This window comes from Symsagittifera roscoffensis, chromosome 1 (genome assembly GCF_963678635.1).
Source record: "Symsagittifera roscoffensis chromosome 1, txSymRosc1.1, whole genome shotgun sequence".
Lineage (NCBI taxonomy): Eukaryota > Metazoa > Xenacoelomorpha > Acoela > Convolutidae > Symsagittifera > Symsagittifera roscoffensis.
The window spans coordinates 78,576,552-78,603,541 of NC_087062.1; the positions used below are offsets into that span (position 1 = coordinate 78,576,552).

At 36.3% G+C, this 26,990-nt stretch overlaps 3 protein-coding genes across 4 annotated transcripts in view; all 3 read right to left on the reverse strand.

Annotated features, from left to right (window-relative positions):
- Positions 1-2,891: 2,891 nt before the first annotated feature.
- Positions 2,892-26,990, reverse strand: part of LOC134850117 (mediator of RNA polymerase II transcription subunit 20-like) — a 425,236-nt gene continuing 401,137 nt past the window's right edge. The window contains exons 1-4 of one of the 2 annotated variants that reach the window (XM_063866567.1): positions 7,586-7,595; positions 5,435-5,487; positions 3,469-3,886; positions 2,892-3,184 (exon numbers count right to left, since the gene is read on the reverse strand). In XM_063866567.1, the coding sequence (XP_063722637.1) occupies positions 2,933-3,184; positions 3,469-3,886; positions 5,435-5,448 (684 nt within the window). In that variant the 5' untranslated portion in view covers positions 5,449-5,487; positions 7,586-7,595 and the 3' untranslated portion in view covers positions 2,892-2,932. Of the gene's footprint in view, positions 3,185-3,468; positions 3,887-5,434; positions 5,488-7,585; positions 7,596-26,990 lie in introns of those variants that run through there. The other variant, XM_063866566.1, reaches the window with a different exon arrangement.
- On the reverse strand, positions 8,804-11,205 carry LOC134849975 (transaldolase-like). The gene is made up of 4 exons (XM_063866555.1): positions 10,662-11,205; positions 10,270-10,446; positions 9,765-10,044; positions 8,804-9,507 (listed from the first exon to the last, which is right to left on the reverse strand). Exons 1-4 carry the CDS (start codon positions 10,782-10,784, stop codon positions 9,137-9,139), a joined length of 951 nt encoding a protein of 316 aa, XP_063722625.1. The 5' UTR covers positions 10,785-11,205; the 3' UTR covers positions 8,804-9,136.
- The window catches only part of LOC134857069 (uncharacterized), a 37,222-nt gene continuing 27,161 nt past the window's right edge, over positions 16,930-26,990 (reverse strand). The window contains exons 3-4 of the mRNA XM_063873418.1: positions 21,471-21,689; positions 16,930-17,240 (exon numbers count right to left, since the gene is read on the reverse strand). Of these exons, the coding sequence (XP_063729488.1) occupies positions 17,086-17,240; positions 21,471-21,689 (374 nt within the window). The 3' untranslated portion in view covers positions 16,930-17,085. The remainder of the gene's footprint in view (positions 17,241-21,470; positions 21,690-26,990) is intronic.

Genomic DNA, 26,990 nt, shown 5'->3' on the forward strand with positions numbered 1-26,990 from the left:
TCATAATATTTCAGAGTATGGAAAAAATGCGTATCATGCAATTTTCATAGTATTTTGTTTGGTCTATGAAATAGTATGATAAGCGTTTTTTTTCATAATATGAAATAGTATGATAAGCATTTTTTTCATAATATGAAATAGTATGATAAGCATTTTTTGTCAACCCCGGAAGTTGGATCTTATTAACTATTCCCCCTTTTCGGACCTTGTTAACTATCCTCCCCCCCACCCCTATGCATGTACTATTTTTGACAACCATTTCTGTATAAAATATGCATTTCAAAATGTCAACAATTAAGTGGGTTTTCATTTTCGCGCGTTCGTATTTGTGTTACTCACTATTTATATAATACACACGTAAAAAATTTTAAATAACATTTTCTGAAAATTGTTTTAAGCTATTGAAAATGTGGCTGCCAAAGTTGAATTTCTGAAAATCGAAATTGGGGGGGGGGGATAGTTAACAAGATCCAAAAATAAAGAAGAAAAGTTAGATAACCAAGATACTAAATTTGATATAGCTTAGCAGCTGCTGCAGATGATTATAAGCAGGGTCGGATCTAGGATTTTCTCGAGGGGGGGCGGATTTTCAAACAAATGTTCGACCTTTTTTAGATGGACTAAATTTGGATCTACTTAACAATCTCCACCACTTTCTAGTTTGCAAGAAAGGAGAGAGGGGAGGAGAGAGATTTTTAAGTAGATCAAAATGGTCAACTTTCGACCAATCAGAATGCAGCAAAATTAGAATTCGCAATAGAAAGCTCAGTGCTAACTTACTGTGCTTATTTATAGGGGTGAAGAATTTTAAGTAGGTAGCATAGGGTGGGAAATTGTTAAGCAGATTCCTAAATTTATTCTCCGAGCTCTCCCAAGCACTAAAAAGACCCTGTTCTGTCCAAATTATTTACGCCGTGTGTAATTTTTTTTTTAAAACAGGCTACAAAAGCCACTTTTTGAAAAAATTGTGATTAAGAAAATATGCCTTTTGGCGCGCGCTTCCCCCTCAAAATAAGTAAATATTGGCGCCAAAGGCGCTTTTAGAAATACTTTAGGATCCGTCAGCCAAAATGGATATCTCAAAACAGTTTAAATGGGGCCATCCCCCTTTAAATCCTCCCCTGTGAGAAACCATATCTTTCGCCTCATCTGAAGACAATTTCATCACGAAACAAAACCGTACTTGACCCTTTTCGACTGGTGCTGTCGACTCTGGTATGGTCTGCAACGATCCTGTTGACTCATGTATCGACTCATGTAACGAGTGGCTACTAAGCCAACAAAAATTGGGCGGACTTCTCATTGAACAGGAAAAAAATGTCGTAGAAAATTGCTGTCAAAATTTTTTTGAGCGAAAAAACTTTCAAAAATGAAGCAAATACACTCCAAACGATACCAACAAAGTTTCTATCTTCAAACTAGACAAATAAAAGCAATTAAGTCAAGACTTAAAATGTCATGCTTTCTAAAAAAAAAGTCGCCAAAAATTGAGCAGACAAACGAAAGTGTGACAATTCAATGTTTCCCAGAAATTTTTATGCAAACTCATTAAAAATTCTGGTAAACTAGTTTTTTTCCCGAACACAAAAAAAAACAATATTTGACCGGGATTCGAATAGCAACCCTTGGAGTACACCGGCGCCCGCGCTGCATTAGCTTTAGATCAAGTGCGACACAAATTCATTTTCTGACAGCTTTGTGAAAAAAAAAGTTCACGGGGAAAAAAGTCCCCATTACAACAAAAACAAAAAGCGTACATAATCAGAAACGATCAAAATTATTATTATGATTTTATTTTAAAACATTGAATCGAAAAAGTTTGAAAAGCATAAGTTATTTAACTGTGACATTAATAACCTGATTTGCGGTTGGACAACCAAATTTTACTCAACCAAAAATTAATTTAAGTCTGTAAAGTTTGCACACAAATTTTTGTCTAAATTCAGTTACTTTTGGATAGACTAATTTGCTTGTCGTCTAATTTCCTAGCACCATTATCAAAGTTTTCTTCGCACAAGAACAATAAACAACAAGACTGCTCGTATATCAGGGCAAAGCCCTGAATGTTCCGACTGTCCCTTAATTCATATCGTATAGTTTTTGGGAAAAGATTTTGGAAACCTAAATTCCGGACAAAATCGATGTAAGAAATTTCGAGTTGTACGAAATTAATCCGACCAATTAGCTAGCCTCAATTCAATTTTGAACGAAATTTTTGTGCAGGATATTTCGCCACTCATAAATAATTCGCGTTACGCTCTCACCATTATGAATAAATTCTTTGAAGCGTGCATAATTTAGTCGAGAACATGGCCAACTTGGCAATTTTCAAACCCCCAGAACTTTACTAAAAATAATTGCAGGTAAAATATAATTTTAAAATTGAACTCAGGATGTCGATATCTTCAATGGTGTATAAAAACCTTTTGTTGAAAACAATTATTTCGATCGGCGAAAATTGACTGAAAAAAAACCACCCCGAGCGTGAATATTCTAGTTTCTTCGATAGTCGGAACAAAAACAATAAATCAAAAAAATATATAAATTAACAAGACTACTCATATATCAGGGCAAGGCCCTGAATGTTCCGACTTGCCTTTCAATACATATCGAATAATTCTTGGGAAAAGATAAATGTGAATAGCTCTAAACTTTGGACAGTATCAAAGATCACGACTGAAAAATCACGACTGAAAAGGCTACAATACTTGTTCCACCGCAAGTTTTTTTTAATAAGCTACTGAAAATCTGGCGGAAAAACCTTGATGACGCAACGCACGATAAAAAAACCACGAGAGTAAATAACTTTTGCCTGACTAGCCAATCCAGCTTTCCGTTATCAAACGAAGCATACAAGGTTTATTATGAAAAGGAACAGCGAAAACTTTAACTCAGCCTTCTACAAGAAACAATACCTATAAACACTAACAAATCAATTGAAACTGTAATCATAATTAGTAGAAACGCTTCCTTGTTTAATTTTGGTTATTATGTTCAAATATTTGTCAATGCAGTCAATAGTTTGAAACGGTTCCTCCTGGTCGGGGTTGGAGCTTCTATTGGCTGAATCGTTTGACCAATAGGAATTGAAGCTCCTGATGACGTCATTTCCCAGAACATCGCTCAGCATTTCTTCCATGAGTGCTTTGCATTTGGACATATAGTCACAAGCGTTGTACTCAATCTACATAAAAAAATTTTATCCAACTTGAACTTACGTAAAATCAACACAAAAACGTTCGATCATTTTCAACTTTCGTCTAAAAATGATAGTTTTAATAACAGTTCCGAATACAACTTCGTATTTCTTGAATTTCGGATACATTTACATGAAGGGATTTAGTTTTATTGCCAGTTAATTTACCGATAACTTCGTTTATTCACTCACTTTTGATCCATAAATTTTGATTAATTTGGCGGGGTGATTGTTTTGGAATGCTTCTATAATGTTAACTAGCACTCACTTACCTCTAGCGTAAAATACTTCGGGTTCGGTCCGAAATAAATGCCTCCGACCCTGAACACGAAATCAACATACGAGTACACTGCTCCTTTAATTTCGATCGCACTAGTACCCGTTTGGGTCTTTTTTGGCGAATAAAACGGTTTCATTTTGTTCAGAACTGCGTCAAAAGAGTTTTCACATGTCAATTTAGCCCCACTGTCCAGAATACAGAAAGTACTGTGAGGACATTCGCTATGATGGAACACATGCATGTTGTTAGAATGGCTCTGGCCTTCGATGGGCGCCACAGGGTAGAGAACGTCATAGTCAATTGAGAAGTTGGACGTTTTTGTAGCACCGAGGTAGGTCAGGCGTTTGATCACTTCGTCTCGACTGATTTGAGGGATATTCTCGGAAACAACTACGGCGAATGGTGCAACTCTGAAACAAACTAAAGCCGATCAGTGATTTGAAAGTTGTTTCGAAAGACCTTCAAAATGATGAAAGCTCAAAACATGACCTTAACTTTATCACTGCTCTCAGTATTAAAAATTATTACTCGGTGTATCTCAAATCATAATCACCATAGAAAAAAATATATAACTACAAAGCCACACAAGGAAAGCCGGTTGCTGCGCAAGTAGCACAGAATGTTCCGACCACAATCAGAAAAACAATTACAAAAAATTCTTATTTCTTCAAAAGAGCGTCGTTTCTTGTGCGTGATGTGATGACAGACCTAGAAAACGCGTAGAAGGTCAGTAAATTAGGCAAAATCGACAACAATTATCTCCAAAAACGTGCAAGAAACAAAAGAAAACCTTTTTAAATTTCTATTTTTTTCCACAATATTTTTTAGAAAGCTTTTGGGGCAAAATAAAGCTTCCAAAACTAGTTTTGGTTTGGAAGAATAAAAATTGCTCAGCCAAAATGACCAACTTCATATACCACGAACGTTACTCGATTGCTTTACTCACTCGAAATTATTCAAAAAATTCAAACTGGTTATTCTCAACACTTGAAAAAATTTTCACGTCGTTCGAATCACGATTGAAGCTACTTTATTTTGATTTATCACTCTCCATTACGATGATTAATTGCAGTATCTGATTTTAAAATAAAGCTTCCAAAACTAATTTTCATTTGGTAGAATAAAATTTGCTCAGCCAAAATGACCAACTTTATATACCACGAACGTTACTCGATTGCTTTACTCACTCGAAATTATTCGAAAAATTCAAACCGGTTTTTCTCAACACTTGAAAATTTTTTAAAGTACTTCGAATCACGATTAAAACTACTTTATTTTGATTTATCACTCACTATATTCCAATGATTACTTGCAGTATCTGATTTTGCTTGGAAACAAAAAATTGCCAACTGCTGGAAAAGAGAAATGAACTCAAGAAACAGAAAAAAAACTGACCTGATGTTTGAAAAATCTTCCGAATTTTAAAGAAAAAATATGCTCTAGAAAAATCGTTGAATTTCAAGAACAATTTGCGATTGATGCTTTTTCAATAAAATTAACCCAATTTGAGAAAACTGGATCAGAATGTAAATTTTTAATTCCACTGGAAAATCTGAAAATTAAATCACTTTCGACTCTAGAACTCAATTAAGTTTTTCGTGACCTCTACACTTTTGCCGTTCGATAGTAGAGTTTGCCTTCCTTTTAACAATGGAAACGAGATAAGCTTAAAAAAGTCGAATCGCCACAAATCGAAATTAAGCGTGAACAATCTTTAAGACTTTTCCTGATAAAAAAAATCACCAAGACCTATGTAAGAAACTCACTACGTTCATTACTCCTAGAAAAGTAAAACAAACCCGAATTTAAAGTTCCTCCCCATTTTCAACAGTCGGAACAAAAACATTTGACATGATCAGTCGAGTTGGGCTGAATTGGCTATAACGACTGATGAAGTTAAATTTTGTATTAAAATGAGACGAGATTAATTAGGTCACAACCCAAAACAAATTACTTACAAGGAAACGCCCATTAGTTCACTGAATGTTCAATACACTTTTCAAAAGAATCTGAAACAAACAGTTTAAATTATTAGCTCGCAACTTCCATTCAAGATTTCGACATCTTCAATTCATCGGTATTTACTAAAAAATATTACTTTCAAATCGTTCTGCAATTACTTTTACCAGCCCTCCCCGTAATGTGTAAAGAAACTTTAAATTCGACTGTGCTGTTTTTGCCACGCAAATTCAGCAAGCTACCATACATAATTACCCGATGAGATCAATTGATATAGCATATTAAAAGCCCTTTCACTCTTGTTTTGAACTACAATCATTAGATTAGAAAAATTTCACTAGCAAGAAATGCAGTTCTACAACTTCCAATGTTAACAGAATTTAGAGCGCAGAGTGGATACTACCTTGCTCGCATCCCAAAACTTGATAAAAATATGCAATTAAAACAGTTTAAAAAAGCAGCAAAAAAAGAAAATGAAAAAACATGCCTTGAAAGAAAATCTCAGTAATAACGAGGTCTAAACTTCGCCTGATCATGATTTACTTGCCTTTACCACTTAGACGTCGTTTTTTGCGCAAAATGCCTTCTCGCATAATTTATTCGTAGATATCAGGCATCGAAGAATGGGCTACAATAAAGCGGATATAGCTGAATCATGCTCTTTAATTAACGCATAAACTTTGCACTAAACTGTGCGACTTTTGGATAGAAAAGGTCGCCTGTTCTTACAACACTTCGCCCATGAAATCATAACACTTCGCTGGAGTTATCTGAAGAAACTACACTACCAACATAAAAAACTAATTTTTGTAGGAATTTAATGAGCTTTTATTTTAAATTTGAAAAAAAAAAACATATTTTTACAATGACGACAGCAGTCAAAAGACTCTGTTCTACAGGAGCATTTAGAGACTCACTAATCCCTGACAGCTCCCTAGCGTAATACTTGTAAGCTATAACTGCTACACAAGCACTCACATTTGTTCGACATGCATAATTATTTTGTGTAAAAATACTAATTGATGGAAAATGACAAAATTGCATTGATTTTTCAAGAAAATGTAGGACAGAAAATGTATATAAAAGACAGAAAAAAACATCAATATAGCCAACAGAGTTGGTAAAGAGTCAGTGAACGCGAGGGAACAAAAAATCTGTCTTGTTTTTCGATAACTTCAACTTTAGGATTTCAAAAATACATATATCTGGCCTTCAAGCTATTTGGCCTTCAAACTAACAGCAGACACAGAAACGACGTAAAGCTTCGAACCATTTGCGATGAAAAAAAATGTATGTCTAGAAAAAAGTTTTGAAAAATCAGAGTGAAAAAAAAGTTGGAAAACACTTTTCAAAATTAAACAAGCAACTAATTTAGTTTATTACAACTGACATGAAACTATTTGTAAACAGCACACTGATGAAAAACGCGAACTCTGATTTTTCAGATAAGACAAAATATAATTACTGAACAAATTTTATATCACTTTGCAACAATCAGAACAACTTAAATTAAACAAACACACCTCACGTACTAAAAACAACAAACTAGAGACAACAAACAAATGAAAATGATAAACTTCAAAAATATTTACAGAACAATTCAAAATCTACTAACTATTCTTCTTGCAGTAAGAAAAAAATACTCGAAAAACTCGAATCAAACCAAGATGCAGAAACAAGAAAGAGACACTGCAAAGAAGAAACAAATGATTTGAAGTTCTGAAGCCGAAAACAAACGCCGATAAAAATTCCAAAAAAGTGCGGTCAGACAAAAAACAAGTTTAAAGAAAGAGAACGTTAAGCAAAACCTCAACTGAAAAAACGCAATTTAACTAATATTGCTAAAAACGACAAAAAACTGTATCATTGAGCTATTTTAAAAATGATTAGCTCCGGAAAAGTAACAATATTATCTGAAAGTGAAATGAAATTAATGATAACTTTTTTTTTAATTGACAACGAAATAACTTGAAAACTAAAAATTATTTCGTTATAATCTTAACACATTGAAACTACTTTTAATTAAACAAATACAATAAGTTAATCAGGAAAAGTAGCGGGCAACAAATCAAAGTGACAAGAAAGAAACAACAAATGCATCTAGCAATTTTTAATAGAACTACCGAAAAATTTGAGTTGACCTAGTTTTAATTTAATAAGACAGCAGTCTTCGTTTTTCAAATGAAAACACTACCATGAAAAAAAAAGGTTAGAATCCTATGAAAAATAAATTAGAAAATTAAAATATATATGACCCTCTTTGAATTTCAAGACAAATTTATGATTGACACTTCTTTGATAAAATAAGCTCGAAATAAAAAAAACTGGATCACAAGTTAAAATTTTTATTGCGCTTGGAAATCTGAATAATAACACATCCACTTTCGAAATTACAAGTCAATCACGGATGCAGTTCTGTTGTGTTTAAGTAGTAATTTCGCAACTGTTTTTTTTATGCACGAGGGAATTATTTCACTGTCAGAGGGCCGCCAGCCCCGTGGATAGTGAAAACATAGCCAACTAACAGTTGGAAAAGATTAAAAATTGCAAGGAAACTGAAAAAAAAAACTGAATTTTGTTTCAAGAGCCTTCAACTTTTGAATTTCAAGAAAGAAAATAGACAGCCTTAAAACTCTATGAATTTTTAGAACAATTTATGCTGTACACTTTTTTTGTTAAAATTAACCCAATTTGAGAAAACTGGATCAATAGGCTTACTTCGCTGTAAAATTTGATAAATAATTTCCGTTTTCTAACTTAAGAAATCGATCACGTTTTTCGTGACTTTTACGTTTTTCCTGCTCGATAGTGAATTTTGCCGTCCTTTTAGCAATGGAAATGCACTGAACTTAAAAATAAATCACAAGTCAAACCGCGAAAAATCAAAAATGAGCGTGAACATATTTTAAGACTTTTTCCTGAAAAAAAACCAAAAACAAATCAGCAAGACCTATATAAGAATTTTCACTTCTTTTCATTACTCTTAATAATTTTCCGAATGCGTGAAAAAACATTTCCGAAAATGGTTTAGTCAGCAAAAACATTGTGTTCATGCTTAGACTTTACATGCTAAAACGGTTGTTTTCTCACTTTAAAACATGTTTTCAAACTACCTCTACAGCTCATGTGCGAGCGTGCATGTGAAAGAGTTTGTTCACGCTGATTGAACGCACGCTGTAGACTAACTAGTATTTTTCATACAATAAATTTCACATACTGATATTTTCATGAACTGCGAATGAACGCACGCAAGTTGACTAAAGCAATTTTAAACTTATTCCTGAAAAAACTTTACAAAAAATCACTACTTTCATCGACTCTTAATAAACTACGGGATTCGAAACTCTGTCTCCTGCTTGATGCGCACCTTCTTTAACAATTTTACTACGACTGCCTGATATCGCAAACATCATGTACTTAAACTAAACATATTTACTTCATTATGCTTATATACTGCAGAACCTTTGCAACAGTGACTTGCGTTTAAAAAACGTAGCCTCGCACTTTAACACCATCTCCGCTTGAGTTAGTAAGATTACAATTCAAGAATATAACAAACAATTATATATTGATTCAGAACCATAATTGCCATACAAAGATACACCATGGATGCTTCTTTATCAGTGCAAAAAGAGAGATTGCAGCTTATTCCACTATAATACATTTTACAAATTGAGTCGACGATTGGGAATGAGAAAAGTTCATTTTTTCAACTCTTCGAACATGGTTTTCAATTGTTCTTCAAGTTTGACAGCATCAGATGAAAACGCATCCACGCCTCCGTATAATTTCTCATTGGCCATTTTGTCGCTTTTGATCGCTTCTCGGAACTGGGCTTCGTCGTATGACAATTTCGGCATATCTGACTGCATTGCAACCTCTGGTGACAGATATCGAGTCACTGTCTCAGTAGAGGACGAGAGGGGTTCCAGGAGTTTCGGATTGATGGTCAAAAGATCACAGCCCGCCAGTGCCATGATCTCGCCTACGTTTCGGAAACTAGCGCCCATCACTTCTGTTTTGTATCCATGCTTCTTGTAGTAATTGTAAACTTGAGTCACTCGCTGTACACCTGTTAAAATCTGACTGATGATAATGTTAAAATAACATTTCAACCGATTTTTCAAATGATCAGATAACTAAAAATAATCCGATCCAAGTAATGAACCGAAAATTATCCTATCCCCGTAAAGTGAGAAGCTTTATCTACAATTCACTTCAGCGCTTCGACTAATAATGATTCGATGCAAAACGCCTCGACAAAAAAATGCATAATTCTTCTGGTTCTCATTTTTAACCGTTCCACCTCGTTTCAGGAGCAGGACTTACCGGGATCTTCGTGACCCTCGTAGGTCTTCTTGTCCGTGTTGGCTACATACCAGTCCAGAATGCGCCCCACAAAAGGCGAGATCAACGTCGCACCAGCCTCACCACACAACACCGCCTGAGCAATTGAGAAAATAAGCGTCATGTTGCAGTGGATCCCCTCCGCCTCCAGGATCTTACAGGCGGCTATTCCCTCGTACGTGCTGCTCAGCTTGATCAGAATCCTGTCTCGCGAAATACCTCGTTTTTCATACATTTCTATGAACTTGCGTGCCTTGGCTACCTAAAAACGTTAATATCATTCACAAAGATAAACAAAGAAAGTAAACAAAAACATATAACTAAAAAATGAAAGCTCATTTCGTTTATCGACACAAAAAAGGACAGCAAGAGTAATATATTAGAAAAATTAGTCGTGAGCATAGCTGCCAAAATCACCACAGCTACAACAGTTGAAGTAATCTCGAGATTAAATGGAGCAGAAAGTTCAGGAGCAACAAGACCTTACTTGTGCGTCGACGTCGTAAGACAGTCTTGCATCTACTTCGGTTGACACTCTGCCGGGCACTATTTGGAGGATGCGGGATCCGAACTCCACGAAGAGACTGTCGAATGCCTCTTCCACTGATGCACTGCTGGTTACTATCTCCTTCACCAGATCCTGATACTGGGGCATCTTGGCCGCCTTAACAACATTATGTGCGAAGATACGTCTCAGGTCAAATAGGTATATCTAATTTTCACATAGGTTCATAGCCCAATTTATAAACAAGCAGTACACATTATTGACTACGTAACATTCTGTTCCCCATAAAGGAAGTCTATTCCGTTCAACAACAGTCATGGAGCCGAAATAAAAAATTCCGTCGGAAAAAAAATGCTAGAATTAAAAAAAGTTACCTGCAACAATAGAGAGGGATTCGTGGTAGCATCAGTCGGTTTGTATTTCTCGATCGAGTTGAAATCGCCAGTATCCGCAACTACGACAGTCATGCCTTTCAGTTGGTCCAAACTAGTCGCCATTTTCTAATTACCACTAGGTTAGATCAATTCCCAAACGTCCGCGAGGTCAGGTCAGATATGAATAACAAAACTGAGATTGAAGTTTATTTCAGACTTCTTTGGAATGCTCTACCAAATAAATTAAAACAACAAACAAGATAACAATGATATTTCAGAAACAATCAGACGTTTCTGACGGTGTCACTCGCAGATTGAGCTATCAATATAAATAGACGACAGATATTCTACCACACGAGCAGTGATTGTGTAAACTCGAGGTTTTTGTTAAGTAGAAGCGGTTTTCGATCAAAGTCAAATTATCAGTATGTCAAACACTCGCAAATCATTCACATCTGAAGTAGAGATTTCAAGTTATCTTTTTGTAATAGCGTTAACTTAAGTGTCTAATGCTCAAAACGTGCTTTCACTAGCGTATCAAACCGCCCATGCATGAAAATTTTCAAAATTGGCATTTTATACCATTACTGACAACTGATTTTGAAACAAAACAGCTGTTTTAAGGCCGGATGTATCCGTACAACCACATTAAATTATCCCACGCTGAAAATAAATTTAAACAATTTCCCGTATAAAACTATGAAATTGAAGTATTTCGGTTGTGAGGACGAGATGGCGTGTTATGAAAAACAACAACTGGTTGCTAAGCAAGAAGTACAGAAAGTTCCCACCACAGTTATTTTGTAAAAGTTTTTTTTCAAAGTTTTACCTCTACGGTAACAAAAAAGCAAAAAAAAAATCGCCGACGTTGTTTCTAAAAGTAAGATTATTGGGACCTACTTCACAACCCTCCCTATGGTACCTACTATAGAATTTCCACCCCTATAAACAAAAGCAGTAAACAAACACTAGAGCGTTAACTTATAACTCGAAGTATGCTGCCTTGTGATGGGTAAAAAATTCGACTAACTTAAAACTAATTCGCATTTACCCCTCTTTCTTAAAAAGGCAATTGTTAAGAAAATCCTACTAGGTAAACTTTTTTATTCTCGAAAAATTAGTTTCGGAACTAGAATTTTAGCATTGAATCCCTAGAAGTAGTTTTATCCCACATACACTGAAATAAGTGAGAAGAGAGAAACTTTTTAAGATATTGAAAGGACCAAACATTTTTCTTACAAAAAATCAAGGATTGGACGCTTCTGCAGAAAAATTCTCGCAACCGGTTCTTTTGATTGATTCCTTCATCACAGATTTGAGAGGGTAGTTTTTAAGAAAAGGCAAAAAGTTTAATACACGATCAGGGTTAAGAAACATGGCTTACCGGCATACATAACTTTTTTGCAAACCGTAGGTTGTGGCCTTTTACGCAGCGAAAATCCCAAAAACAGGGTTTTTCGATAGAAAACAGCCTGCAAATTTGTTGAGTAGGTTTCCAGAAAAAAAGAAAGTTAAAAAAAATGAATATATCAAAAACTCGACATTTCCGAAAAGGATAGCTTTCTGTGTTTAAGACAAGTAAGCGTGGACGCTCGAAAATGGGAACTTGCTACTACCCTGTCATACCTCAACGTATGATCTTCTAATTCTGGAATCCGAATGGATCGATAAACTGATACTATAATCCGCAGCGAGGTAAAACTACTGATTTTAACCAACGTTTATTTTGGTCTGACCGTTCGTTCGGCCACCATTCTAGAGAAGGTCTCTCAAGGTCGACCAACCGATCAAATGTATGGTTATAACATAAATCATAAGCTACGCGTAGCATAAATAACATATATATATATATATATATATATATATATATATATATATATATATATATATAAAACTAGATTTGTCGATCCATGCCGGATGACATACCCATTGAAACCAACGTCTCAATTTTGGCAGAATAATTATCAAGACAACTCAAAAAGTTTCCGAAAATGGTTTAAAAAATTTGACTTTTCCGAAGGCCAAAACTTTTTGCGTAAAAAAACTGCTAGATTATGCAGGGGAGTAGTTGCGAGAAACTGATATTTCGAACAAAAAAAATTGCGTTTTGAACAAAAAATAATTCAAACCCCAATCCCATATAATTTGAAGATACCAGTTTCTATCAAACAAGAAATCCAGGCAACTATGCCAAGCAAGACACTTGAATTTTAAATTAGCAACAATACGAAACTTATGAAGCGAAAGCAAAGCCGACAATCATTAACCTTTGAGCCGAAAAAAAAATTTTGTAAAAGAAGATTTAAGGTCCCCCTGAAACTACAATGATCAACACTTGTAACTGCCATGACTGTTGTTTACAGCACAAAAAAAATCCGTGATTACGTACCTAAGCCGACAAAACTTGACCAGACAAACGAAAGTCCGACAATATAATTTTTACCGGAAAAAAATTTCAACTTTAGTAATACTGAAAAAAAACAAGGTCACACCGGCGATTGAACCCCAGACCTTAGGTTACAAAAGCGACCGCGTTACCAGGCCACGTAAGAAGGAACCTGAAAGTTGGCAACGTTAAAAATAAATTAAGTTCAATTTCTTGAAAGAAAAGTTGTTTACCGGCAAAAAGTTTAGTTCGCAAGTATAAAAAATTTCGCTGACGGTGCCTTCTAAAAGTGAGATTATTGCTCTCATTGACCTGCTTAAAGCAACGTGGATCTTTATTTAAAGAGCAACTTTGAATATCTCACTAACGCTCAGAAAAAACCCATAGTCCAGCGGAACTAACCCTGAGCCATGGTCAAACGAGTCAAGATATCTGAGACTCAAAAGCAAATGTGATATTTTCCTTTGTTAACTTAAGTCTCAACTTTAGAGTACTCGCACATGTCTGGGCTACGCAACCTCGCAAAAAAACCTTTCGCCAAATAAATTACAGCAACAAACAAAACCTATCATAAATGACTGGATGATAGGTCAGAGAGAATTTCAAGTCAACGAGTGGTTCACCTCGGGAACTGCGGGAGTAGGAGGATTGAGTCGTTGAATAGGTCGTTTAGAACTTATCTTTTTTTAGTGATTATATATTTTTGATTGGAACCTGATGGCTGGAGGAGGGTAAAATAAAACAACTCACGATTTTGAAGTGTTTTTCTGAAACTAAAAAAGGTTCTTCACATTGTCAAAGGATTGCAATCAAGGACATTCTCTAAGCTCTTAGATTCTTTTTCAAAACAAGTTAATCTGACTTGGCTCGAAAAAATAGCAGATGTATCATCATTATTTATGATAAAGAAACACAACCAACTGACAGTTGGAAAAGAGTAATGAACACAAGAAACAGAAAGAACAACTGAATTAGTTTTTGAAAAAAAAACAACTACATTCGAATTTTAAAGAAACCATAGTCAACAGTGTTGGAAAAGAGTCAAGGAACGCAACGAAACATGGATTTATATTTTGAAAGAACTTTCGAATTTCAAGGACAAAAAAAAAGATGGCCTTTGAATTTCTGAAACAAATTATGATTGACCATTAAGAGGCTACATTGTGCATTTTGTGAATCCAGCGCACAGTTTGGCCTCGTATTGAAACTTTTTTTGATAAAATTAACCCAATTTGAAGAAAACTGGATCAAAAGGTTAAAAAAATTTTCGCTGGGAAATTCGATAATTAAATAACACTTTCGGCACTCTAAGTCGATCACGTTTTTCGCGACCTCAACACTTTTGCCGATCGATAGTGGAGTTTGCTTCCCTCTAAGAAAGGAAATGAACTGAACTTAAAAAGAAATCAAAAAATGAAACCATGAAAAATAAATTTGAGCCTTAACAAATGTTAAGACTTTTCTTGAAAAAAAAAACGAAAAAAAAAATCATGGTGACCTATATAAGAGTTTGAACTACGTTCATTGACTCTTAAAAAACCATGTCCATAGAGCTCCTTGAATTTCCAGAACAATTTATAATGGTGCTTTTTTGAAGCTGGGAAGTTTCAGCTGTGAAATTTAAATTCAGCTCAGAAATCTGAATTTGAATTAAGCTGCGAAATGAACTGAATTTAAAAAGAATTCAAAAGTCTAACCGCTAAGGCAAGGCTCCCGTTGCGCAGAAAAATTCGGTATTTTCTGCTGAAATTATGGCGCCTTATTTTCGATTAAGGGATCTCGTTTTAAGCAACTATTTAAAAAGATCTTTAAATGAAAAAAATATATTTGCTTTAAATGAAAAATAAAAAATATATGACATAAACAACTTTATCAGAGAATCGGTAAGAGAAAAAATTTTTGTAGTTGTTAAAATAAAAAAGAAAAAGAAAGATATCGCCGTGTCCAGCAATCCATTATGCAAAACAATATCTATTTTCATTTAACCAATCCAATTTTTAAATTTTCATTTAAATATTTTTAAATGAAGATATCCTAAATAAGTTTTAAAAAAAACGATGGACGGATTTTGTTAAGTATATGCTCCCCTTTTGCAAAAGAGGGCCATATTCGTTACAAGGTACAAAATTCGTATATGCTTAACTACTCAATTCTTCGTTTATAGGGGGCCAATTCGCTGCAAGGCACAATAGGGGAGAATATAATTAACAAGTTCTTGATGTACTTTACATTAATTACGGACAAATGAAAAAACGGGATCATTAACTATTTATATGATCCGTTCAACCAACTATTTAGCTGGGATTCAAACCATTTGAAATTTAGCTGGGTTGAGATAACAAAAATCAGTTGACCCTTTTGTTCGATACATTAATACAACCTTGAAAAGAAGATACAAAAACTAGTCTTCGAAGAATTTCAAGAAGAGCTCAATCAATAGCGTAAAAACAAGCACAACTGAAACACATGGACTTCGAAACATTAAATCAAATCGCATTCCTGGCTACTTTAATGTCCATAACCGTCAGTGATCTTGATGTGTTGTATTTTTTTGTTGTACAATTCAGCCAATTTTAAATTCAGACAATTCAGCCAAAAACACACACAATTCAGCCAATTTTACATAACGCTAGATTCGAAAGAAAAAAATCGGAATTGGAGTTATTTCTCGGTTTAAGGTCGCCGGTGGGCGCGCTACGCGCGCGTCGCGGTTTAACCGGCTCTAAATTTGGTATAGAATCCTACCCTCTGTTGGCAAGGTCGCAAAACAATGGAGCGACTGCGGCGGTCACTATTATTGGCTGAATTGTCTCTGGCTGAATTGTTTGCATACTTTTGGCTGAACTGTCTGAATTTCAAATCGGCTGAATTGTTTTTGGCCGAATTGTCTGGACGCGATTTTTTACAGCTTACCAAAAATAAAACTTCGAGATAATTTCAAAAAAACCAATTGTTCAACAAAAAAGACCATTTTTTAGTGACGGGGAACGGTTATCCGCTAAATGCACAAGTTTTCCTTTAGTAAGACCAAATTTTACGACTCACTTAAAACTCAAAAATTGCAATTAATCATCATGCTCTGCGATCTCAGCTATATAGAAGTGACGTACAAAAAACTGAATTAAGGAACTGCACTGCAGATAACAGATTATGTATCTAAACTAAAGTTAGCACCCGTAATCTACAGAAAGATCAGGAAAATTATGTAAATTTCAGTCAATCATAATTAGTTTTCAACTAATTTGATGGAAATTGTTGAAAGATATTTATCTCTCGTTTTAGGGGGTCTTTTTAGTTATACCCATCCCCCTAAATGATAGAAATTTAAAATTTTTATTACAAAATTGGATCGATTATATTAAAAAATGCTAAGGCGATAACCTGAGCCTCGAATTATCCCAAAATGGGAATTAAACATAGCCAACTGACAGGTGGAAAAGAGTAAGGAACACAAGGAAACAGAAAAAAAACTAATTTTTTTTTGAAAAAAATTCAATTTTCGAATTTTGAAGAAAAAATATATATGCCCTTAAAGCTCTTTGAATTTCATGAATAATTTATGGTTAATTCTTTTTTGAAAAAAAAATTAACCCAATTTGAAAAAACTGGATCAGTATGTGAAATTTTAATTCGCTTGGAAATCTAATAATTAATAAATTCCATTTTCGAAATTTAGAAGTCGATCACATTTTTCGTGACCTTTACATTTTGCTGCTCGATAGTGAAGTTTGCATTCCTTTGAACAAAGGAAAAGAATTGAAATTAAAAAAATCAAAAGTCCAACCGCAACAAATCAAAATAGATCGTGAACAAATTTTAAACTTTTTCCTGAAAAAAAACCAAGATCTATAGAGTTCTCACTACGTTGATTTTTCTTGTAAACAATTTGGGAACATAATCAAATTCTGAGGAGAGAAAATTGAACAACGAGCCAATTAGAAGCCTAATTAGCTTTGTTTTTACCAGTCCTATATAACTATTTTGCCTTGCTCAGCAATGTCGATCCAATATTGTTGTTAGAACTTTCATTTTTGTTTTTCACCATTTACGGGGGTATAAGCGACAAGATCCGTCTCCGGGTTTGGGGGTAGCCGTTCTTCTACTTCTATTCGATATTGAGGACTTGGATGTTGTGGCTGTTTGATCTGGTTGTTTGCTAGTACCGGCATTTGTAGCAGCGTCGCGAAAAGTGCCTGAATTAGGGATATGTGTTATGTAACAAACTGAGTAATGAGCACCTATACATGAGCTCAGTTGTGAACTGCATAGTACTATCAACTTTATGATTACAAAATACTTTTCAAACGAAATTTGGAGCTATACTGTTGTTAGTACTGCTGTGGAGTACTGTATTGGGGAATTATTTTCCGACAAAATTGGTGGCTATATTTTTTTTGGTAGCAGGACATAATACCCTGTTCCACTCAAATTGCCCTATAGCGTTTCAAAGTATACTCAAACTTGATCTATGCCATTTTACCCAATTTTCTAACTTATCATATACTAAATTACCTGAAGCCGAATTGTGTCGCAATTAGTTTTAATCTTCGATGAAGTAATTAAATTCCAAAATCTAAACTTTAAACCTGCACGTGCTATTTCATTTCAAGCCAGAGTTTAAGACTTAATTGAAATGCAAATTCAAACTAATTGTTGTGACAACATAAATTCACGTTTTGCCCAGAGATTGTAGGCTAAAAAAACTAACTAAGTTTGATCCGCAAATATCACAACTTTCGAGCAGATAGATGCAAAAACTATTTCATTAGAGTAACTCAATAGTACAGTAACTCAAAAGTCGCACTCTTGTATTTGATGGCCACGATTATACCAAAAAGTGGAAAAGTTCAAGATGGCACTCCCACAAATGCAAGGCGATGATCTGATGTCTCGACGCAAGGATCACAGCCACGAAGTCTCTCCTGGTCGATCCGAAGCACAAATTTTTGTTCAATAGATGAAACAAGATACCATATTCCGGCAAGTGCCGGACAAAAAAGCAGTGCAATTAGCTTTACCTCTCATTCTGCGTTAAACATTTTAAAAACCAAAACAGTGTGAGAGTTACTGTCTTTTCGACACCGGTATCGATTATTTAATTGCGGGGACTGCGAAAACTTGAAGACTCTTGAGTTGACACGAGATCTATGGCTTTGTTTTGACATCTTCAAAATGTGCTCAATGCAAATTTTATCAACTATATACATTCCAAATTCAAATGACAGGATTTTACGCCCAAGCATTTATGCTTTGCATTCCAACAAACGAGAGCATACCATGAGCTCAATTTGGCACTACGACTGATTTTTGTTTCGTATTAATTGACAGTGTTACCGTTGCGTTTGATCAAATAATTGGAGAAATTGAGAGAGTTGTGATCACTGAGTTAGATGAGACCATTAGTGAAAAACTGGATGCAGTTGCCTCCTATGATTAAAAAAAGCTACATCAAAGGAGAGACATTAGTTCGAAACAACCGAGAGCCATTCTTTCCTTAACGTTCTGGAACCACTCAAAAGAAGCCTCAGCTGGCCTGGTAAGAACAAAAAACGCCGTAGAGGAATGACTTCTTGGTGTCACTGCCCCCTTTCAAGGCAGTTAAGTATGTTCCTCGACCAAGTCCAACTCTATGCAACCCGAGTCGTAAAAAGTATCGATAAATGAACGAACGAGTAACAAACATTGAAAATAGATTCAATAAAGAATCATAAACTATTTATATTCTCTTGCGCCATTGAGCTACTCTTAAAGATCAACTTCCAAAACTTTAACTGATTGTAAAAAAACACACTTTTTGAGGTTCCCAGCGTTCCATATGTCTGAAACTTTGGGAAGTGATAGAAGTGAATTACAAAGCAAATTGTCTATATCCGTTTTGCTCATTCAAGTTATTATTGCAATTGTACTAAAAACAAATTGTCTATATCCCTTTTGCTCATTCAAGTCATAAGCTCATTCACTCATTATTGCTTATGACTTTTGCACATTCAAGAAACAGATGCAACCCGTTGCGATTGCAAATTAGTCCGATGTGTTTTGCTCGTTCATGCTTGGATCACATTTTAACTTTGAACAAGTTATTTTTACATTGCTTTGCAATTAAATTCACATTCGACAACCATTTCATGATTAAAGTGAATAGTTCATTGGTATCTATTCAAATCCGCAAATATCACAACTTTCGAGCAGATCGATGCAAAAACTATTTCATTAGAGTAACTCAATAGTACAGTAACTCAAAAGTCGCACTCTTGTATTTGATGGCCACGATTATACCAAAAAGCAAAAAGTGGAAAAGTTCAAGATGGCACTCCCACAAATGCAAGGCGATGATCTGATGTCTCGACGCAAGGATCACAGCCACGAAGTCTCTCCTGGTCGATCCGAAGCACAAATTTTTGTTCAATAGATGAAACAAGATACCATATTCCGGCAATTGCCGGACAAAAAAGCAGTGCAATTAGCTTTACCTCTCATTCTGCGTTAAACATTTTAAAAACCAAAACAGTGTGAGAGTTACTGTCTTTTCGACACCGGTATCGATTATTTAATTGCGGGGTCTGCGAAAACTTGAAGACTCTTGAGTTGACACGAGATCTATGGCTTTGTTTTGACATCTTCAAAATGTGCTCAATGCAAATTTTATCAACTATATACATTCCAAATTCAAATGACAGGATTTTACGCCCAAGCATTTATGCTTTGCATTCCAACAAACGAGAGCATACCATGAGCTCAATTTGGCACTACGACTGATTTTTGTTTCGTATTAATTGACAGTGTTACCGTTGCGTTTGATCAAATAATTGGAGAAATTGAGAGAGTTGTGATCACTGAGTTAGATGAGACCATTAGTGAAAAACTGGATGCAGTTGCCTCCTATGATTAAAAAAAGCTACATCAAAGGAGAGACATTAGTTCGAAACAACCGAGAGCCATTCTTTCCTTAACGTTCTGGAACCACTCAAAAGAAGCCTCAGCTGGCCTGGTAAGAACAAAAAACGCCGTAGAGGAATGACTTCTTGGTGTCACTGCCCCCTTTCAAGGCAGTTAAGTATGTTCCTCGACCAAGTCCAACTCTATGCAACCCGAGTCGTAAAAAGTATCGATAAATGAACGAACGAGTAACAAACATTGAAAATAGATTCAATAAAGAATCATAAACTATTTATATTCTCTTGCGCCATTGAGCTACTCTTAAAGATCAACTTCCAAAACTTTAACTGATTGTAAAAAAACACACTTTTTGAGGTTCCCAGCGTTCCATATGTCTGAAACTTTGGGAAGTGATAGAAGTGAATTACAAAGCAAATTGTCTATATCCGTTTTGCTCATTCAAATTATTATTGCAATTGTACTAAAAACAAATTGTCTATATCCCTTTTGCTCATTCAAGTCATAAGCTCATTCACTCATTATTGCTTATGACTTTTGCACATTCAAGAACAGATGCAACCCGTTGCGATTGCAAATTAGTCCGATGTGTTTTGCTCGTTCATGCTTGGATCACATTTTAATTTTGAACAAGTTATTTTTACATTGCTTTGCAATTAAATTCACATTCGACAACCATTTCATGATTAAAGTGAATAGTTCATTGGTATCTATTCAAAGTTTTTCTACAGAAATATTCAAAGACGAAGAAAAAATTTATCAAAACGGGCGTAGGGTTAACTAAAATAGGTTAAGTTGGAATGTAGGCTAAAGCGCCACGAGGTAATTATGTATAAGTAAATTGGAACAGAGTAAATCGTCATGTAACTATTTTTTTATTAAATTATGGAAAGCCTAGTTTCAAGACCATTTTGGACAATATTTACTTCTGAAATTAACAAAACTTTTATATCTTATAAAAAAACTTAACTACCACTCTGAAAGTCTTTATTTTTTGTTTGAACTACTTACCGGGTCTGAAAATGCCAGTTTTCATCATCTGCTTCAAATTTTTCAAAACGCGTGAAACAAAGTTGGATAACTTGGACAGCTCTGATCATTTGCTCTTGGTCTATGTAAAAATTTTATTGGAATTCGAAGGAAATGTTGTCCAAAATGGACATTGAAAACAGGCATTTTAGAAAGTAAAATCTTGAGTTAGCGCTTAATTTTGTCCACCAGTGTACTTAAATGGTCAGCAGTACTCACAATTGCCCTAATATAGTTAAAAGTCAAAATTAAAAGTAAAAAAGCTCACTTACGACAAAACATATTTTTTCTGTTGTAAATTAGCTGAAAGATTTTAAAAATTGCTCAAAACTATAATTTAATACTTCAATTTGTATTCTAATTGTTGTAAAAATTAGTATTACTTTCTTTGCAAACAAATTTGAAGTAAATTTAAATAGAAACCATACCGCGAAAAACAATTTTAGAAGAAAAAGCACGGATAAGTTAGCCGTTCGTTTAGTGAATTAAATTATTAATACCTGAAAGGCTACTTTCTGCAATACCGACTGTAAACAAGGTTCCCTCCGAAGCCCCACGTAGGTCCGGGAGAGTTTCGGTGCCCCCTCTTCCCGGGACTGCCTTTCCGTCTTTGTGAGTCTGGCAAGCGGCACATTTGACAGCATCTGCGTTATTACGGATGAAGCAAACGCCACAGCTCCACTGTCCTGGCTGAAGTCCAAACTTGAGAGCAAATGAATCTAAACAGAAGAAATTTTTTCGTCCCTGTTTGATGAGACAAATTTTGAGCAATGCTAGGGTTAGTGGCCATTATAAGTATTGCCAACTTGTTCTTTTAAACGAGTTAGCAGGAACAATTTCTTCAGAGCCAAAGTTCACAATATCGGAAGCATTCAACGACAAACGTGATCATTCGTGGCAACGTACATGGAACAAAAAACAGCATCTTACCATTTTTTCAAAAAATGCCTATTTTTCTGCCATCAAATTGGCGGGATCTACTAAACAATCCCCCCTATGATATCTAATTAACAACCCCCCCCCCCCCCCTATGAATAAATACAGTACATAGCTTTCTATTGCGAATTCTAATTTTGCAGCAATGAAAATTCGACTTTCAATCTCCTTAACAATCTCCCTCCTTTCTTAAAAGGGGTGGAGATTGTTAAGTAGATCCAATTGGCTTGAAGCAGCGCGGCTGAAGAACAATGAGACCATCCTAGTGCATGATGATACAAGAAAAACAATATATCCCGAAAGTAAATTACAAAAAAACGAGCAATTTTCATTACTGGATCGATCTAATTAACAAACCCCCCCCCCCCCCTATGAATAAATACAGTACATAGCTTTCTATTGCGAATTCTAATTTTGCAGCAATGAAAATTCGACTTTCAATCTCCTTAACAATCTCCCTCCTTTCTTAAAAGGGGTGGAGATTGTTAAGTAGATCCAATTGGCTTGAAGCAGCGCGGCTGAAGAACAATGAGACCATCCTAGTGCATGATGATACAAGAAAAACAATATATCCCGAAAGTAAATTACAAAAAAACGAGCAAGTGTGCAAGAAAATCTAAGACTCGATGCAATTTAAACCATGGGATAAACGAACAAACAGCTAGTAAATTGAAAACAGCTTATTATTTTTTCTGAAATTGAACAGAAATAGACAAAACGTCCAGCAAATTAGCTGCGCTCCAACAAATTTGCGTCAGACGGTAGAAATGACAGCACCTGCTGCAAATTAATGTTCAGCAATTCCATTCCAATTGCCGGCAACTCAACCCTACTTCGTCAGAAGCGAGAATCGACAAACTCGTCGTCAGAAACGTGTCGTCTTTTTAGCCGCGGAGCTGTTGTTGTTGTTAGTTGCCCATAGGGGGAGCGTCATGCGAGCTTGGCCCGAGTCCAAGGAACATTGCTTCTTCGGCCAGCCGTAGTTACAAGTCTGTTGGGGTCAGTTCAGGCGGTTTTGTGGGGCAGTTAAAGAGGTGAAGGGTAGTATAGGGAGACAGACAGTGGGCACAGTTCGGGGGGACATTGGGTACTATTCTATTAAGATTGGTAATTGAAAATGGGGAGTCGCCGGATCTGAGCTGTGATAACGTGCACCTTGTTGAACGGGGGAGCAGTTCCTCAGTCGGTAAACATCAGGCATTTGTTACGTGGTTTGTGTGGACCCTTCTTAAAAGATGTTTAAAATTATCAAAAACGAAGTCGCTTCGGTCCGTGTTATCGTGAAACGGGGCAAAACCGCTTGGATCGAAGATTATTTTTTCAAGTTCTTCTTATAAAATTGATTTAATGTTAGGTTTGATTTGTCTGGGAGAAGAGGGAAACCTAAGATAGAAATGAAAGGGATGGAAGTGAAAGTACGATTCAGAAAAATACTGGGTAGATAAAAGTAGATGGTGCTGTTGCACGAATAGTAGTTTGCAATCAGTGTTTTGAACGGTTTGTAAATTGAGCAGCATTTGAACTATTTGTAATTTGTTCCGGAAGGAATTACTTGCAGCAGGGGACCAAACTGGGCAGGAGTAATCGAGCATTGGTCTGATCAGAGACTTGAACGTTACAAGCAATGTTTCTTTGGATTATCCCCAGTTCTCCCGGACAGAGCCTTCAGGATCAATATACTGCGCGCTGCTTTTATGGCGGTTTGCTTAAAATGCTCCGCAAAGTTGAGTGACGGGATAAAACACTCCGGGTCATAAAAGTATTTGTTTTTTTTTTCGACCGGGAAAATTGAAGAATCTATTAAAACCGTTGGTTTGGAAATGAACTCTTTGTTGTGGGAGCTGAAGAGGCTCACTGATCCTTTCGAGAAAGAAAACACTAGGTGTCTTTTCTTAAAGCAACTCATGGAGCTCTTTTAAGTAATTGGTTAAAAAGCCGGACGCCTCGACGATATTACTTGATTGTACAAAAAGAGTGAAAATCGTCTGCGTAAGATTGAAGTTTTTCTTTCGAGTGGCCTTAGCCTCTCGCAAACATGGATTCAGACCTTTCCACTCAATTACTACGGTCCTGTCTACAAAAGAATTTTCCAAATCAGATGATTTTAACTAAAAGAGACCCCCAAAACGACAGCCCTGCAATCAAAAGAATTTTTCATTTCGGATGACTTTAACCAAAAGAGACCCCAGACAGTAACAGCATCTCTTGACTTGTTGAAAGCCTGCGCTATGTTATGCCATCGTACAAAACAAACTACTGCACGGCTCTAGCATACGTGAAGGGATAGTCAAATGGCTCTCAAATTACATTAGCGGGCGCCGAGCCAAGACTCTATTCAGAAATAATTTATCGAGAAGTAGGATTGTCCATACAGAGGTTCCTCAAGGTTCAGTCCTTTCCCCTACTCTTTTTAACTTCTAGGAACATGATGCTCCTATATACGTTGAAGTTCAAAAGAGTGGGAGAAAGTACTGAAGCTTGAGGAACCCCTGCATGGACTATCCTAGTTGCCGATAGTTTATTTCTGAATAGAGTCTTGGCTTGGCGCCCACTAAGGTAATTTGAGAGCCAACTGACTATCCCTTCAAATATGCTAGAGCCGTGCAGAAGTTTGTTTAAAGTACGGTGGCATACCATGTCGAAGATTTTTGACAAGTCAAGATTGGCTAGTACTCTTCGTTTTGGGGGTCTCTTTTGGCTAAAACCACTTGATATAAGAAATTGTAGACAGAGCTGTAGCAGTTAAAAGGAAAGGTCTGAATCCGTGTTAGTCGGAGGCTTAAGTTAGATGAGCGGCAAGTTTGGGTATGATTAGAGGCTTCCAAAAATTTAACTGTCTTTAACTGCTGGACTGAGGATAGATACCGGACGACACGAATCAGCCGATTTAAAATCTTTGTTGGGTTTGGGTAGAAGAACAACTTGAAGATTTTTTCCAGAATAGGGGATTTTAATTATAAGCGAGGGAGAGGTTGAAAGTATGAGCCAGAAATTCAATTGCAATTGGCCTTAAATATTTTAAAAAAATATATGGTACGCAGACCGTCGGAACCTAGCGCTCTGGAGGGTTTAGCGGACTTGATGACGGTTGCAGTATCTATTGGATCAAATTTATCTTGGTTTTCTAGCCTAAGTTTAGAAACTTTTCGTTTAGTTTCTCTCTGCTCCCTGTTTGATTGATGTTTTCTTAGTTGCATATATTGATGTTAAAAGCATTTAAAATGTCTTTTGTTGTAAGCTTTTTTTCTCATTAAAATCATTAACAGTAACATCATTTACTTCGCTTCATTTGAAGAACGGACGATTTTCCAGAATTTGCTTGACGCCGTGCGGTGACTGAACATCTGGAGAAAGTCTCGCTAACGTTTTTCTTTGCTCTTAGCAGTTATTTTTTGTATTTCGGTGTTTTAAAAACTTTGTTTCGGTTTTAAACGATCTCCTAGTCAAATTTGGTCTCCCTCTCCTACCAGGGATTTAGCTTCTGGAGGGAGAACAGCTAAAAAGAAACGATGCCATCCGGCGGGCATGTGGTGACGAGCGGTTGCTAAAATCCTGTCACGTAGTTGTTTCTCCGCGGTTATTAAATCATGCGGCAGGGGCAGTGATTCTAGTACCTGTTCGATTTCTTCACTTAACTTGGCCAGTCGGTTTTTTAAAATAAACGTAAGTCTTTTTGAGAGAGAAAGGGATTTCATCGCTCAAAGGAAGTTACAGGAAGATGATCTGATCCTGAAGTTAAAAGTTTGCCAACTCAAAGACAGTAGATGCGAAGGAGATGCTAAAGATACGTCCGGCGAAGACGAAGAAGTTTCATCGTTTAGTGGGGTAAAAATTGAGTTGTTAATTTCATCAGTGAAAATTCGACCCCTGATGTACTCCAGAGAAGTGAGAATTCCAGAGAGAGGAATGAGCATTTACGTCTCCTGGGGGTAAACTATTGTCTTCAGTTAGGAACCGTGTGAGGTACGGTTTACAGTCATTCGGGTAGCTTCTGCGCGGGGAAAGTAGAAATTTGAGATTCGGAGACTGGCTGTTGGGTTTTATTTTAATGCTCTGCGCCTCCAGAGTTCCGTCTTGGCTACAGTCTAGTTCCTCGTACATGAGAAAGTTATTTACTGCTACCAGCAGGCCTTCACCTTCTAGTATACTGTTTTTTTCTATGTTGTGTGTAGTTCAGGCCAATCGAGGGATTTGGTTACGTGGTATCTTGGAAGACTGGAAGGTGGATTTGGTTTTTACATAGTAGGGCTGCATTTTCATGGGCTTTGCAGGAGATACCATTGATGTTGAAAGCTAGGATATTTAGAGATTTTAACAGGATTGAGGTTAAGGAACTATCGCTCCGCGGTGGCTGGTTGGAGTTGGGATTAGAATTTACCTGTTGGGTGCTTGAGACGCGATGTGAAAGTTTGACGTTTGAATGGTTGTCGGTAGTGTGAGTAATTAGATTATGGGGACTGTTTTTTCAAAGGTTTGGGCTATTAGTTACAGGTGGTGGCATTATGTGGTTCTGGGAACAGTATGAGCAATAAATTTTGAGGTGGCTTTTGAGATTGGGGAGCTTAAAACATTTAAAATTGATCCACCCGCAAATGTGGCACCACACACTTGCTTGGATTCGTTTGATGACTTGGTGACATGTGGAGCAGTAAAAGGGGGCGGGGCTGGGGTTTATGCCGGAACAAGGTAGCAGTAGTAGGATTATTAGACGGAGCAGCCTGGCCGGCTTCAGACGCTCCGAACAGATAAACCCGGGCTTTGCAACCAATCTGCGCTCCCGTTGATGGGAGGTTGTAATTGTGGTATTTGCAGACAAGCGAGGCTGTCTGTCGAGTCTAACACTGGAAGGCGTCACATCTGGACCCTTTCATCAGCGGCACATCTGGACCCTTTCATCAGCGGCACATCTGGACCCCCACATCAACGGAGCAAACAGAGCCGGCCAGCTTGCTCCGAATACTACTCTTTAGAGCTTAAACTGAAAGTAATCCTTGGCCTAGCAATTTATCATGCTACCAATGCCTGCGATAACTTAGCGAACAAGGCTGTGTTATATGAAAATGCTGCCAGTAATTTGTCCACCT

What these genes read in the sequence shown, in the direction of transcription:
- LOC134849975 (XM_063866555.1), bottom strand. Translation starts at nt 10,784, where the DNA reads ATGGCGACTAGTTTGGACCAACTGAAAGGCATGACTGTCGTAGTTGCG. An exon ending in ATCCCTCTCTATTGTTGCAG is followed by an intron (nt 10,447 to 10,661) that starts GTAACTTTTTTT and finishes AATGTTGTTAAG; the next exon opens with GCGGCCAAGATGCCCCAGTA. An exon ending in CGAGGGTCACGAAGATCCCG is followed by an intron (nt 9,508 to 9,764) that starts GTAAGTCCTGCT and finishes AGATTTTAACAG; the next exon opens with GTGTACAGCGAGTGACTCAA.